The 16,399-nt window shown below is 39.1% G+C and overlaps 2 protein-coding genes across 2 annotated transcripts in view; both read right to left on the bottom strand.

The window, feature by feature from the left end:
- hykk.2 (hydroxylysine kinase, tandem duplicate 2) overlaps window positions 1–16,399 on the bottom strand; it is a 40,534-nt gene that overhangs the window by 17,147 nt on the left and 6,988 nt on the right. The gene's annotated exons all lie outside the window — the stretch shown is intronic.
- Window positions 4,410–7,157, bottom strand: LOC115358209 (uncharacterized). Its single transcript, XM_030050085.1, has 3 exons — window positions 5,732–7,157; window positions 5,333–5,542; window positions 4,410–5,226 (listed from the first exon to the last, which is right to left on the bottom strand). The coding sequence occupies exon 1, from the start codon at window positions 7,074–7,076 to the stop codon at window positions 6,156–6,158; it is 921 nt and encodes a 306-aa protein (XP_029905945.1). The 5' UTR covers window positions 7,077–7,157; the 3' UTR covers window positions 4,410–5,226; window positions 5,333–5,542; window positions 5,732–6,155.

Here is a 16,399-nt window from a genome sequence, read left to right on the forward strand (position 1 = left end):
CCCAAAAGCAAAATATAACCTGAAATTTTGAAAGAAAAAAAAAAAAGACACTGAAACTAATATTATAATTATTAAAATGACATATTTAAACCTTAAATTGGTGATGCTGGATTGACATCAGATTTCTGGTGTTTAAATACTTGAATGGCATCTAAACACATTCACAAGCATCATCTGTAGAACACGTCTGTAAAAGTGAAATGAAATTTGTAACCCTTGTGTCCTTGAAGTATTTCAGGCTGAGGGGCGGCATATGAGTGGTTTTCATATCAGCCAGCATGTAATACGAACCCAATAATTGTCTGGGACCAATACATGGTCAATCCCTGGTCGACCAGGTATCCGGGCGAGCTGATAATTATATCAAATATTACAAAGTAGGGGTTCAAGTGTGTAATCGACTAAACAAGTACTCACCAAGCAAGAAATAGTGTAAGAAACAGTGCATTTGCTGTTTCTGAACGGTCAACAGAATACATTAGAAACTAGTAGTGGTGGGTTAGATTCATCGAAATCGCGATTCATTGCGATGTTTTACATGATGATGTGGCATCGATTTTTTCACGTCGATTCTTTTCCACCAAGCCTGGAAAAAAAACGGGTACCCGGAACAAAAAGTAGGTAACACGCGCGCCACCCGGACAGTTTAGTAGGCGGAACCATAGCAAATGGAAGCAGAGGGAAGCAGCTGTTTGTTTACGAATACCGTATTCATCCGAACATAAGACGATATTTTTTCCATTGAAAAAACACCCTCATCTAATGTTAGGGGTCTAAGCAAATACACATATAAAGTACAGGCCAAAAGTTTGGACACACCTTCTCATTCAATGCGTTTTCTTTATTTTCATGACTATTTACATTGTAGATGCTCACTGAAGGAATCAAAACTATGAACGAACACATGTGGAGTTATGTACTTAACAAAAAAAGGTGAAATAAATGAAAACATGTTTTATATTCTAGTTTCTTCAAAATAGCCACCCTTTGCTCTGATTACTGCTTTGCACACTCTTGGCATTCTCTCCATGAGCTTCAAGAGGTAGTCACCTGAAATGGTTTTCACTTCACAGGTGTGCCTTATCAGGGTTAATTAGTGGAATTTCTTGCTTTATCAATGGGGTTGGGACCATCAGTTGTGTTGTGCAGAAGTCAGGTTACTACACAGCCGACAGCCCTATTGGACAACTGTTAACATTCATATTATGGCAAGAACCAATCAGCTAACTAAAGAAAAACGAGTGGTCATCATTACTTTAAGAAATGAAGGTCAGTCAGTCCGGAAAATTGCAAAAACTTTAAATGTGTCCCCAAGTGGAGTCGCAAAAACCATCAAGCACTACAACGAAACTGGCACACATGAGGACCGACCCAGGAAAGGAAGACCAAGAGTCACCTCTGCTTCTGAGGACAAGTTCATCACTAGCCTCAGAAATCGCAAGTTAACAGCAGCTCAGATCAGAGACCAGATAAATGCCACACAGAGTTCTAGCAGCAGACCCATCTCTAGAACAACTGTTAAGAGGAGACTGCGCCAATCAGGCATTCATGGTCAAATAGCTGCTAGGAAACCACTGCTAAGGAGAGGCAACAAGCAGAAGAGATTTGTTTGGGCCAAGAAACACAAGGAATGGACATTAGACCAGTTCAAATCTGTGCTTTGGTCTGATGAGTCCAAATTTGAGATCTTTGGTTCCAACCGCCGTGTCTTTGTGAGACGCAGAAAAGGTGAACGGATGGATTCCACATGCCTGGTTCCCACTGTGAAGCATGGAGGAGGAGGTGTGATGGTGTGGGGGTGTTTTGCTGGTGACACTGTTGGGGATTTATTCAAAATTGAAGGTACACTGAACCAGCATGGCTACCACAGCATCCTGCAGCGACATGCCATCCCATCCGGTTTGCGTTTAGTTGGACGATCATTTATTTTTCAACAGGACAATGACTCCAAACACACCTCCAGGCTGTGTAAGGGCTATTTGACCAAGAAGGAGAGTGATGGAGTGCTGCGGCAGATGACCTGGCCTCCACAGTCACCAGACCTGAACCCAATCGAGATGGTTTGGGGTGAGCTGGACCGCAGAGTGAAGGCAAAGGGGCCAACAAGTGCTAAACACCTCTGGGAACTCCTTCAAGACTGTTGGAAAACCATTTCAGGTGACTACCTCTTGAAGCTCATCGAGAGAATGCCAAGAGTGTGCAAAGCAGTAATCAGAGCAAAGGGTGGCTATTTTGAAGAAACTAGAATATAAAACATATTTTCAGTTATTTCATCTTTTTTTGTTAAGTACATAACTCCACGTGTTCATTCATAGTTTTGATTCCTTCAGTTAGAATCTACAATGTAAATAGTCATGAAAATAAAGAAAACGCATTGAATGAGAAGGTGTGTCCAAACTTTTGGCCTGTACTGTATATGTAAACCAGTAGGTAGGCTCGCCTGATGCCGCGATTACCGGCGAATGGCCGCATTGCGCAGTCAATAATCAACCATGTTGTCTGTGTCATTGTCCGTTGTGCTGCTGCAACCGCATATGAACAAGTATGCAGTATGTGCAGTAAGCAGTATGTGTACGCCGCTCACCTGTAAGATCCGGCAGACCTGACCGGGTGGGTGCGGCACCGGCCGGTGCTGCAGCCGGCCCGCCTAATGCCGGCCAGCTCGCCTGATGCCAACTGGTGCCGTGGCCAGCTTGCCTGATGCCGGCCAGTGGCTTTTTTATTCAAACAAGATTTTGTCCATATAAAAAGTATTTTTCCAATTAAAGCTGCAAGCAGCGTTGGGCGTTGCCCCCGTGCACGTCGGGGACGGCGTGTGTGTCAAAGTGCAGACAATTCATCCATTTGTGCCAGTGTTAAGGGTATTTTCGGTGCTTTTATTTTGAAAGAGTTTTGGGCTTTTATTTTGAAAGGCAGAGGACGTCCTAGTGTGTGACTGACTTGAGTACTGGCAGCTGTGGTGTGATCACACCAAAATGCAGGCAGACAGAGAAATCCTCATTCAATCAAATGGAGAAATCCAGAAAACCCACCCGTTTGAGGTGTCACTGCTCGGTCACCGTTTGAGTTACAGACTTGATTCAAAGTTTAAACTAGTCACGAGACTTCCATTTAATAAAAGTTGATGGAGATACATAATTATCTTGTTGTTTACGTGAATTAATGACCTTACGAAAGTGTCTTATTAGGTCCAGGGGAGTCATACTTATCTGTACAGAAATTATAGTCAATGGTGTACTGGACCAAATTTTGAGTTCTCTTTGTTATGATGGAACTGGCTTATGCAATTCTTTCACTGGCCCCTAGATGGGATTGTGCTCCATGGCAATGTTGGGAGCTACTTCCAGATTACATAGTCAAAATATTTTGTGTCTTTGAAAATCTGAAAATATTTTGTGTCTTTGAAAAATAATTCCTAGTCAAATGTTCAAAAAACTTTATTTTGAGAGTGACATGAGTTAATTTATGGGCTATTTATTTACAAAGCTAGCCACAGATTAACACAAAATCAGTCTTGCATGGAAAATAGCTGTAAAAATCACAATAATCGAAGAATTGTGGCACCAATAATTGCATCGAATCGACAATCGCTATAATCAAAAAATCGAAGTTCCCATAATCAAAATCGAATCGAATTGTGAGGTACCCGTGATGGAGCACCCCTAGAAACTAGTCTGCATGGTTTCATTTTTGGCAGGTCTCCACTGAAAACACTGTTTTTGTCAGAGGCAGAACAGCTAGAGCTATAGGAACTGAAATCATGCTTATAACTCAGTCTTATGGGAACTCAACTATTTAATTACTTTGTGAGGGGATTCATGTGTGGGTGATTCTCACGAAATTCAGATTTAAAAGGTGTCATACAACAAAAATTTTAAAATGCCATTTTGGACATAATTTTCTATCCACACATGAGATTAAGGTCTGAACTTAACATAAACATTTTTCAAAGATTTTGTAAATATTTTCTAAGTATTTATTTACATTTTTGAGATGAAGACCATAAACAATTATCATTACCGCAACATGACATTATCTCAAATATAAGGTTCAAAATGTGTATTTTTGGCTATTTCTAAATTTAATAATATTTCTAGATTTATATTAATCATGCTGAAAGCTATATATAACTTTGGAGAGATAATCTTTTATTTTATATTTTTCATAATATCCTTTTTTTCTCAATACCGAAACATACCTCATAATTTACAACCTTTTTTTTATTTTATCATTTTACTAAAAAATAACAAACACATTTTTTATGAAGCAGACCTTAGATAAGTACTGTTGGATAAGATTATACATTTTCAAACAAAATATTATCTCATAATTACGAATTTTGTAGAAAAAATAGCTGTTGCGATAATGAGAGTGACATTTCGGAAATGATAATCAGTATTTCGGAAATGAGATTAAGTCCAGACATTCACTGTTGACAGAGGTTTCTCATGCCCAACTTTATTTTATACATTAAAAAAAACACACGATTTGTAACACAATGTTTATTTCATAAACAATTGTTGATTTATTTATTTATTTTCTTTCATTTATATCACCGAACCATGTCTTGTATTAACAAGCGTGTAGGCTACAATATAATCACTAGCTCATAAACAATCATGACACTGAAGCACTAAGAAAGCTTAAACATCGATCATCAATAACTGAACAGCAGTATTTATTCAACAGTAATATGAAATCATATGTTCCTGAGAATTAGCAATATAACATTATATGTTCCAGAAAATCATTTTAATCTAAAAATTTTAACTAAAAACATTTGATCCTGACATTCTATCCACCACCCTATATTATTGTTTGTCAACAACAGGAATGACACAAACCAATAAGAACATTTAGCTGTAACATATCATCACTTATTCTTTGTTCAGCATTTGAACAACATTTTATCAAGCACTCAACCTTTTTCCAAGAATAATTTCATATGATCTTGAATAGCAACAACTCAATTCATGACAGAGTTGGTCAAAAAAAAAAAAAAAAAAAAATTTAAAGGAGAATTCTACCAATTTCAACCATTACCACTACATGTCATTCATTTGCGTTTTTTTGTGTGGAGGTCACAGGAAGTAGTTCTGGTATTACGTCCCGCATATCCTGGCGGTAGTACCACACTCTGTCCCCCTCATATCTGAAACTTGGGACGTAGAAGCGGTTTTCACCTGCACACGTCATTGTATCCACTTCGTACTGCCCTTGAGCAATCTGTTTTGTTTTAAGAAAGATTTTATAGTCTGCAAATTTCTTCAAAACAGTGCTATATTGTAACTGGTGATGTATTTAGATAGAGAAATCTTAAAATTAAATTCACCTGTGAGACTGTACCAGGATACAAGTCACCATAATACTCGACTAGCACCCACCATCCAACCACTATTGCCTCGGCGCTGTCAAGGTTTTCCACTCCTCCCTCCTCCGTAGCAGAGAGCACGTGGTAGTTTGGTGAAAAGCACTCACAATTTTGTCCACAAAAGCACGACACCTCCCGTGTGGAAAATGCTCCTGGTTTTGTGGATGTCAGCTGTGAGGAAAAAGATAGATTTTAGCATTAGCCATCAGTAACAGACATTGTTTTGTGAGATTATTTGAGATACTCTATCTATAAACTGTATCTTATTTAAATTTTATTAACTTTGTTTCACCTTTGAAGTGGCATATAATCATTTAAGTTGTTTAACTACAATTCAATTAATTATAAATGCTGACTCACTTGATGAATTTTCAGCGTCCCAGGAACCGATTTCAGGTTTGGGGGAACCAATTCACAGCCAGCCTTAATTTTCTCCTGATATTTTGTACAGAGTCACTGATGAGTTGCTCTGAAGCTGTTCATACAGAGTATCTGCATCAGGGATACTGGTTCCATAGGCAACAATTCTGTCTGCCAAATTCTTCAGTGTCCCACCTACACCATCTGGTGCACCTTTGCCATGCGATGCCTCAGTGTAGTTCCAGGTCACCCATTTAAATCCATGAAGGAACGGTACAGTGGAGGCCAGGTAGAAAGCGTTCTTGTTCCTATACTGGGAAGTTGGGCCATCAGAAATGAGATGTATTGTGCGAACTTCAGGATGTTTTTCTCATATGTTCTTCAGCACTGGGTCAAGATGAGCCCATGTTGCCACTGCATCGTGCTATGGACAGCTTGAGAGGGAAGCAAAAGCTTCCACTCTGCCCCTACTCAGATACAGTACCCCAGTGTGGATCGTTACCTGCTCGTTCCCCAAAAAATGGGTCTCCTTAATTTCACTGGCATATTTGCAGGTGTAATTTTCACTGTAATCCACATGTACAGCAGCAGCGTCATCTGTTAGGGTGTCTTTCATTGCTTTCAGTATCAGATATTGGTGCTTAATGTTGAACATGTGAATTGTGAAAACTGGAAGATGTTCTGCTGTTAGGGCCAACAATCGCTCAATGGATGAGGTACGCTTTTCAAGGAAGGCTTTTCTTGTCTCTTTCATTTCTTCTGTAGCTCCATCCTTGAGGGACTTTGTTGAAGGGACCGATCTTATAATCCATTCTGTCCACATAACAATGTTTCCTTGTGTGAGTGGATCTAAGTACATGGGAAAAGCCTTTTTGTTGCATTTCTGACATCTGCCATACATGCAGGACATGTTGTCAATGTCACACACACTGGACTTCACAAGATCTTCTACACTTGATGCTTCGATGACTCCCAGCTCTTTTAACCTCACTACTTTAAGGCGAAAGTTGTCCTGCATTTTGCAACCACGTGTTTCTCTGTCCTTAACTTTAGGCCTAACTATCCAAAATGGCCTCAATCTGAAGAACTGAGCTTTGGACACATTTTTTTCAGGGTGTTCTGCACAGAATCTTCGATGGAGATTTGCCATTGTGTCTCTCAGCGCTTTTTTTCGGTATATTTGTCCTTTGCGTCGGATCTCCCCGGCCTTGCCATTAATGACGGATGAAACGTCATCTTGGTGGAGGAAAAAGCTAACTACCTTGGCCAGTTGCTTCCACTTGCTGTTTGGTGGCAGCCCCTTGGAAGCTTTCCTCCCCCTGACTCTCTGATTTTTTGCTGGCATCCTTTGTCTTCTTGCTTCTGTTTGTCTAGCCTCCAGCGTTTTGAATTTCCTGTTTAGTTTTAGGAGTTGCACTGCCTTCGCCTCAAGTCTCTCTTCAGCTTCAACTTTGCTCTTAATTTGCTTACAAGTTTTGATGAGCGTTCTCTCCTTTTAACTGCTGGCCATGTTCTCTGGGGGGTGGATGTCTCCATTGGCCCTGTCAGGTCCAAATTTTCATCTGCAGGTGTTCTGTTCAAATTCTCTTTGTTTGCATCCAGTTCCTGTCTGTTAGTTTCTTCATTTGAAAAGTATTCTTCTCCTTCATTTACTGAAGATCCTGGGGTTAGGTCAAGAATTGCTTTCTCCTGCTTTTTTCCCCTATAATATCTTGCAGAATTTTTCCTCCATTGCTTTTTCTTCCTATCATGCTGTCTTTTTGTGAGATCCTGAGTGGTCTTTATTTTACCATTTTCTTTACGTTTCCTATACCTGAAAAGGAAAAATAATGAAAGGTGAAATGCATTAAGCACACATACAGTAAATATGACAGGTCATTTAGATAGACTACACTGGGTACCTGAGTGTGTGAGTGCATGGTCACTCACAAATAGGCATTTATGTCTCGGCGTGCAAGTGCATGCGTGTGTGTGATTGTGTGCATTCCTATACATTTGGTTTTCAGCATCAGTGTGTAAACAAGTGTGTGTGTTTGTGTGTGCACGCACGTGTGCATGTGCACATGCCCATCTCTGCTGTGTGTAAGTTTCAGTCTGTGTGTCTGTGTGAGTGCAAAGGTTGGTCTGAACAATAAAATCAAAGTTATAATTTTTCCCTATTACCACCCTGTCCCCTAACCTCTCTCTCTTTTCTTCTGTACTCCTCAAGTAACTCTGGATTGCTGTATATTTTCTCCCTATGCTTTGCCAGCCTTTCTTTTGCGGATGCCCTTTTTTCAACAGATGCTTGCCTGTAACAAAATACACCTCATAATCTCACGTTCCGGTAATGAGAACTAAAAAGTTGTGTAGATTTTATGACAAACGAACTTTAAACTTTTATTTGAAGAGATAAATGAAAAGCTACTAACCTGGTAGCCATCTTGAGTGTCACTGTAAATACTGCCCCCTCCAACAAAATTCCTTGAAAAAGAAAGTTCCTTGAGGACTTTAACAATGACTGAAAATTGTTGCGGAAGATGAGAAAAATCGGTCTTGGACATATTTATAATCCTTATTATTTTCACTACATTTACCAATGATCATCAAACACCATATGTTTCTTTTATGTAACTGTTTATAGTATAACATGCACTGAAGGTTTTTTGTTTTTATCTATTTTAATTACTAATAATTCCATCTCAAAGAACCCAAATTTAATTATGACATGTTGTGGTAATGAGAAATTTACCCATAAATATGAAAAAAACAAAAAAATATATTTCTGGTGGTCTTTTGAAAACATGAGTAAAATACACCATGAAGAGATGTTCATAATTGTACCCTTCTTATTTTGATAGTATTTACCTTTATCATTGAAATACTTCATGACACCTCAAAAATCTAGTTTCGTGAGAATCACCCACGCGTCATTCAGTTTTTGCCTCGTAGCTATATTTAACCCTAACCCTAACCAAACATATACATATACCCTAACCAAACATATACATATATATATATATGAATTAGCACCTCATATGAATATATATGAATTAGCACCTCAGCCCCAACACACACACACACACACACACACACACACACACACACACACACACACACACACACACGCATATATAGATTCATGTCATGCAGCTGTTTTTTAATGTCATGTTTATGTAGCATAAAATAGTCTGACTTTTAACCAGAAATTCACTGATGTTCCCTTTAAGCCCACCTGCTCCCATTAAGCCCACTTGACTGTGATTCAATGGAGATTTTCTCCCTTTTGACTTTTGAACCATTTTCCTGCCTAACTTTGACCTCACCTATCACCTACCTCACCATCAGCTTCATAATTCAGATAATTAAATACCATATTGCATAACTAAATTCATTCTGGATAGGCCTACAGTCTATCCTACCATTAGCATAATTTTCAACCCTTTACTTTTAGTTATTTGTTTGTTTACTGAAATTGACTCATTTATTATCCTTAAAATATTAGTATTGAACCAGGAAACTGTTTTTCTTTCACAGTCATTAGGTTTTCAGAAATCCAGATAGAAACATCTGCACCAGCTGGCTAGACCAGAAATTTTGGCGAATTCTAAATGCCAACAGTACAATGTAGGATAGAGATACAGACAAAATGACAACACATATTGAAAGATGAAGTATTGAAGAGTAATTTCCATTCTAATTCTGATTTTGTAGTAATAGTTTTTTGGCTACATTCCAAAGAATACATGTTGTAAGTTTAGCTTTTTCTGTGTTGACAACACAGCAAAAAGGCTGATCACGCCTATTTCAAATGGCACTTACAGGCCAGAGGAAAGGAGTAGAGACAAAATGAAAATAGCTATTGAGAGCTAAGAGATTACATATTTTAACAGAACAAGTTTGGATTGTTAAGATTTTTAAATATATATATATGTTTATCAACAAATCATGAAGTGGGCTTATATGGAACACCCCTGGGCTTAAAGGGTACATTAAGAACCCATTAAGCCCATGCCAGACTTTTGACATATTTTAACAAATTAAACAATAAAAACATTAAAAATTGGTATAAATGATTGACACTTCAAATGAGACTGTGGGAAGCCTGGCCAGAGTGACTGGTTTTAGTAGGAGGCAGACTCAGAAGACATGGTCCCAGTATCAAAAAAAAGGTGTTTATTTACACAGCAGAGTGTCACCAAGAAGCATATTTTACAAAAAAAAAGATATTTACAAAAGTATCAAAAGAAATCAACAGTTAACGCAGCTTAACTGAAGCAAACTGAACTCATGGTAAAATTAAAGTAACATAACAATGTGCACTCAGCTGCACCCTTGGCCTCTGCTCTCTCCGACGGCCCTCACACCACCGAGGCTTTCTGCAGCCTTACCAGCATAAAACAGGAGTCCACCTGGATTGCACCAAAAAGCAGGTATGGTCACTATTTTATCTAGGAACAGAAAAGTCACCGAATCATCACTCTCTTCGCCCTGACATATCCTGGCTAATCATCTTATCTTTCAAGACACATCTGTCTCTTCCAATACATACCCCAATATGAAAAACACATAATTAGTTCATACTCCCCAAACAAATACCCCCATAGTTGGTATCCTCTGATGACCTCACTGATGATGTCAGTAAGATTATATAAGCAGGAAGTATGGGAGTACTTCCTCCTTTGACCCTGGACCACATGGTGAGTATTAAAATGCACCTTGAAGTTCAAAGGAACTTATCTGAAAGAACACATGACTGAACAATGAATTTAATTGAACCAATAAAGTGATTTAACTTTAACAATACTTGTGTACGTATGGTTTTTATCCAGAAATGTTGATGTATGATCTGTAATCCAAAATAATGCAAACTCAAACAAACCCGGGATAGAATGTGTCTGCATATTACAGAGCAAAGATGGAATACTGGCTACCACAAATACTTAACAAGCATGTTAACTTAAAGAATGCAAAGGGACAAATGGTGTGGTTCTCACCCACTTTGTCACAGAGACATTAGACTATCATATTAACTAAATTGTTCTCACTTAAATTGGGGCGGTATATATTAAAAATGTCTGAAAAGCAGATTTGGTGGGCTTAAGAGGGACACTTACCCTAGTATTTGTATCGAACTGTTGATCAGTTAAAAAGATGTATTGATGATTAAAAACCAGCATTTATCTTGCAGTCAGGGAGGAAACTTCTAATATATCAAGATTTATAAGCGTATTTCCACAACAGCACTAGCAGACACATTCTGGCAGGGAGACACATTTCGGCACAACACCTGTATGCACAGGCAGGCAAACTGGGTGGTTTGAATTTACGCTATCAACAGAACCTACATCATGTTGCGTGAGAAAACGTTTTTGGAAGGGTGTGGTGTTGAATTTTCTTGGTCGACCACCGGGCCTCATTAATCCGTTTATTTCAGTTAACCGAGAATATTATTTGACTGTCTGTAAAGTTTACAGACAGTCAAGAACGCGACCGTGTCCGTTCTATACCACGGATGTCCCCTCATGATATCCTACGGACATTATGTAATTTATTTGGGAATTTCCCAGTTTGGGATCAATAAAGTATACCTATCTACACTATATTACCAAAAGTATTCGCTCACCCATTCAAATGATCAGAATCAGGTGTCCTAATCACTTGGCCTGGCCACAGGTGTATAAAATCAAGCACTCAGGCATGCAGACTGTGAAACAAGACATTTGTGAAAGAATGGGCCGCTCTCAGGAGCTCAGTGAATTCCAGCGTGGAACTGTCATAGGATGCCACCTGTGCAACAAATCCAGTCGTGAAATTTCCTCGCTCCTAAATATTCCACAGTCAACTGTCAGCTCTATTATAACGAAATGGAAGCGTTTGGGAACAACAGCAACTCAGCCACCAAGTGGTAGGCCACGTAAAGTGACGGAGAGGGGTCAGCGGATGCTGAAGCGCATAGTGCAAAGAGGTCGCCGACTTTCTGCACAGTCAATTGCTACAGAGCTACAAACTTCATGTGACCTTCAGATTAGCCCAAGTACAGTACGCAGAGAGCTTCATGGAATGGGTTTCCATGGCCGAGCAGCTGCAGCCAAGCCACACATCACCAAGTGCAATGCAAAGCGTCGGATGCAATGGTGTAAAGCACGCCGCCACTGGCCTCTAGAGCAGTGGAGACGCGTTCTCTGGAGTGATGAATCACGCTTTTCCATCTGGCAATCTGATGGATGAGTCTGGGTTTGGAGGTTGCCAGGAGAACGGTACATTTCAGACTGCGTTGTGCCGACTGTGAAATTTGGTGGAGGAGGAATTATGGTGTGGGGTTGTTTTTCAGGAGCTGGGCTTGGCCTTAGTTGCAGTGAAAGGAACTTTGAATGCTTCAGGATACCAAAACATTTTGGACAATTCCATGCTCCCAACCTTGTGGGAACAGTTTGGAGCGGGCCCCTTCCTCTTCCAACATGACTGTGCACCAGTGCACAAAGCAAGGTCCATAAAGACATGGATGACAGAGTCTGGTGTGGATGAACTTGACTGGCCTGCACAGAGTCCTGACCTGAACCCGATAGAACACCTTTGGGATGAATTAGAGCGGAGACTGAGAGCCAGGCCTTCTCGACCAACATCAGTGTGTGACCTCACCAATGCGCTTTTGGAAGAATGGTCAAAAATTCCTATAAACACTCTCCTCAACCTTGTGGACAGTCTTCCCAGAAGAGTTGAAGCTGTAATAGCTGCAAAAGGTGGACCGACATCATATTGAACTCTATGGGTTAGGAATGGGATGGCACTTCAGTTCATAGTATGAGTAAAGGCAGGTGAGCGAATACTTTTGGTAATATAGTGTATCTATCTATCTATGCATGTTGCTTACTGTGGTGTAGAAGAAATCTCTCTCTCCTTGTGAAAAATATTGTCTCCAGATTCCTCGATGAGTCTGCTTGGTGGTTTTATGACTCTTGCAGACTTGCAGGACATACTTTGTACAAAACTATACGTCATCACCATAAGCTTGGTTCGCTTCTGTCTGTCTCTACTGAGCTGTGCTCTGAGCGTGATGAAATAATCCAAGCCTGGCAGAGTGTCCCGTCACCATGTTTACCGTATGAAACTGTATGTGGGTTAATGAGCAACTTCTTAGCTTGCAGGAACAGTTGGAATTTTTTCAATAAAGCAAACTTTACTGAAGTTACGGTATTTACAATATGACGTGCACATTTGTGTCGGCGACGACACGTTCGGCCTTAAAATTAACCGACAAGATTATTCGGTTAAAGTTCAAACGGTCAACAACCGGTCAAACGGCCACCGGTTTGCATCCCTACTTCCTCACATAGTAAAGCCACACTGTGGAGTGTTAGGATTTCCCACCAGTGTCCGCCATGGCACTGGTTGCGATGAAATAAACAGGGTAACATAGGAACATGCATGTCTGACATAGTGCATTCCTTCTGACAGTTCCTGGCAGGTAACTATAACTTACTCCGCTGTTAACTTGGAGCATGACAAAAAACAAACAAATATACCTACCAGGATCCAGGTATTAGAATAAGGATTCACATTTCTAAAAGAAAACACAAAACTTAGGAATTGGATTTTGACACCTATCCCTATGCATGAGTGCTCCCACAGCCATGAACACATTTCCTATAAGGAATAACTACCATGGTACACCAACATTACTATCTTAGACCGTCATCAATACACACATGGTGCACTACAAAGTAATTGTAATTAAAGTAATTATTTATGTTTATCTTATTCAGTTTCAGGTCTCCAACATAAATCCTGGATGACCAAGTTCTGGGTTTGACGTACGTCAAGTGGAGGGAGAGTGAGAGAAGGGCAGGCAGGGGCACAGCAGCAAAAACAGAGCATTTCAGGCAGAGGCTGAAATGAGGACACCACCATGATAAATATAAGGAGATTTTTGAGCTGCAAATCATGCAGAACTACTCTATAGGTGTCCAAGACTGATACAATTACAGGTAAAAAGTAGCATCACATGGGATCTTTAAAATGTGCAGTGTTAATGCAAATGTTCCTTTTAAGACTGCATTTTTCATGTCAGTTTTCTTTTTTCTTGCTTGGTCATGTGTTGTTTATAATGCTGAACTAGTTACTTTTCCGACTCAGTATGTCCGCCATTAGGCCAGACAAAAAAAAATTCTGGGTTCCGGTTCCCGACCGAGTGTCCCATTTACCCCCGAGTCAGGTATTTTACTGGCCTCTGTGTAAAAATAAAATAAAAAAATAAAATAAAGGCACTATGCGACCGAGTGTTACCTTGTTGGCATTGGTCAAAAGTTAAGCGGGGCTTTTATTTTGATCTATGTTGCACTTGCCTTATTTGCGTAACTTCAGAAAATAACTTCATGGAATCACGCGCCACCGACAGCACTGACTGGAAAGAATGGACTTCTGCACGGGATATGTGATTTGTCCTTGCAAACCACCAGCGAAAATAATCCGACTACAAGAGAAAACCTTCGCAGATGTAGTGAAAGAGGTGAAACAGTGCCACTGTAGATTTGCAAGTGCAGCAGGCAAACATGAAAAGGGGATCCGTGGATGGACATGGCGTTGGACATCCTCTCCACCACTGTGGAGCTTGGCTCTATGGCGGTGGGCGTGATGGGTGTATTTGACTTCAGGTACCTAGCGCTGCGATGCGAGCCAGAGACACCTACCTCTGCTAGTAACAATGCTGCTCCGTCCGTTAAAAAGGTGGTAACTTATGCAAATATTGAATTACCGTTTTTCACCAATTAATAGCCTGGGCGTTTATTACGCAAAATCAACTTAGACCCCAGGCGTTTAAAAGAACCAGGCGGCTATTCGCTGCAGGCCTTTATTTATTTTTACACAGACCTGCACCAGGCCATTATTGTGATGACACTTACTGTCCAACATATTTTTTTAGTACAAAAGTTCTGTAAGGCATAAGGTAAACACATCTGTACATACAAACATAGTGCAGCCCGCTTGCGCTGCGAGTCGCTCCCTCTGACACTTCCATTTTCTGTCAAAATAAGAGCTAGTCAGTCGATTTAAGATTATGGTACACCCTTTTTTCTAACGTTAGCTAGCTCTTATTTTGACAGAAAACGGAAGTGCCGCACAGTTGTGCAGCTAACTGTTTACCTCTGCAAAAATAAGGTGAATAGCCTTATTTTGGGTTTCAATATAATGCAAATAATCGCCCCGGCGGTTATTCGGGTGGGTGTTTAAAACGCAAAATGGGTGTAGACCCCAGGCGTTTAAAAGAACCAGACGGCTATTTGCGGCCCGGCGATTAATTGGTGACATGCGGTAATTATCGTTTCCGAAAATGAAAAAAAAGAATAAAATAAAATAAAATCCCTACCTACCCATCCTTCCCATGAATAAATAAAATAAAATAAATCCCCCCCCACCCATCCTTAAAATGCTAAATAAAATAAAAAATAACATAAAATAAATTCCCTACCTACTCATGCCCTTAAATGACAAGGAACCAGAACCCAAAGTATTATTTTGTTTGGCCTTATATCCTTATTTTTATACATCCATGGCATTTTTCCCATAGTCAGGAAGACCAATCATACACATGGACTGGTCAAGTTTTATACAGGATAGCTGTGGCTATAGATGACGGATTTTTTTTTTTTTTTTATTCAGAGCACTTACATAAAAATGATGGCTATCAAGATGTAACAGCCTTCTCTTCCAAAATATGAATGAGTGCATATTGACAAATGTCACCAACTGCATCTTTGACTGTTCCTGTTCATGAAATGTTTTAAATAAATAATTAACAATTTTCTTGTCTTCTGTAGTTAACTAATTGAAACATTTTTTTAATATAGGTCACTCTACTAAGAGTTGATTTGGTGATACATTATTTGAATTGTACAGTGAGAAACTGAAGTTACAGATTAACTGTTACCTACTGTTAACCCTATAAATCGATTCGTATCATATATGATACACATTTTCAATTCCGTTTTTCGTTTTCAGTTTAATCAATACTTGAACACCAAAATACTGTTGTATACCTTTGAACACTTCCCCTGTTCACCCTGGACCATACCATTGGCACTTCAAGTACATATCATATATCATACACCAGAAAGGTTGTGTAAAAACATATTTTTTGAATTTTTATATATATATATATATATATATATATATATATATAATATATATATATATATATATATATATATACACACACACATTTTGTTATAGGACTAAATAAAGGGTTCAATTTCGAAAAAAATTCATAGTTCAGGCTTTATAGGGTTAATAGCACTGTATTGCCATATACAATGCTGTTTTTATTTGTACAGTACTGTGAATACAGTAAAAATGATCGTTTAATTGAGATTTATTTTACAGATAAATACAGTAGAAATCACAGTATTTAACTGATATTCATTTTACAGAAAATACAATACTGTAAATACAACTGAAATCACAGTAATTGCTATTTGTTTTACAGTAAACACTGTAAATACTGTAAATAGAAGTATAGTACCTCTACTGTAAATAATTACAGCAACTTGCTAGACAATTGCTACCAGTAAGTTACTGTAAAAACCACAGTCAATTTTTTAGTGTATGTCTGAATTTTGAAAATGGGCATAGTTCCCCTTTTTAATATCACTGTTGTATTATCTGATACTTTGCAGCTAGATGCAGAGTTTG

The sequence above is a fragment of the Myripristis murdjan genome, chromosome 4 (genome assembly GCF_902150065.1).
Source record: "Myripristis murdjan chromosome 4, fMyrMur1.1, whole genome shotgun sequence".
Taxonomy (NCBI): domain Eukaryota; kingdom Metazoa; phylum Chordata; class Actinopteri; order Holocentriformes; family Holocentridae; genus Myripristis; species Myripristis murdjan.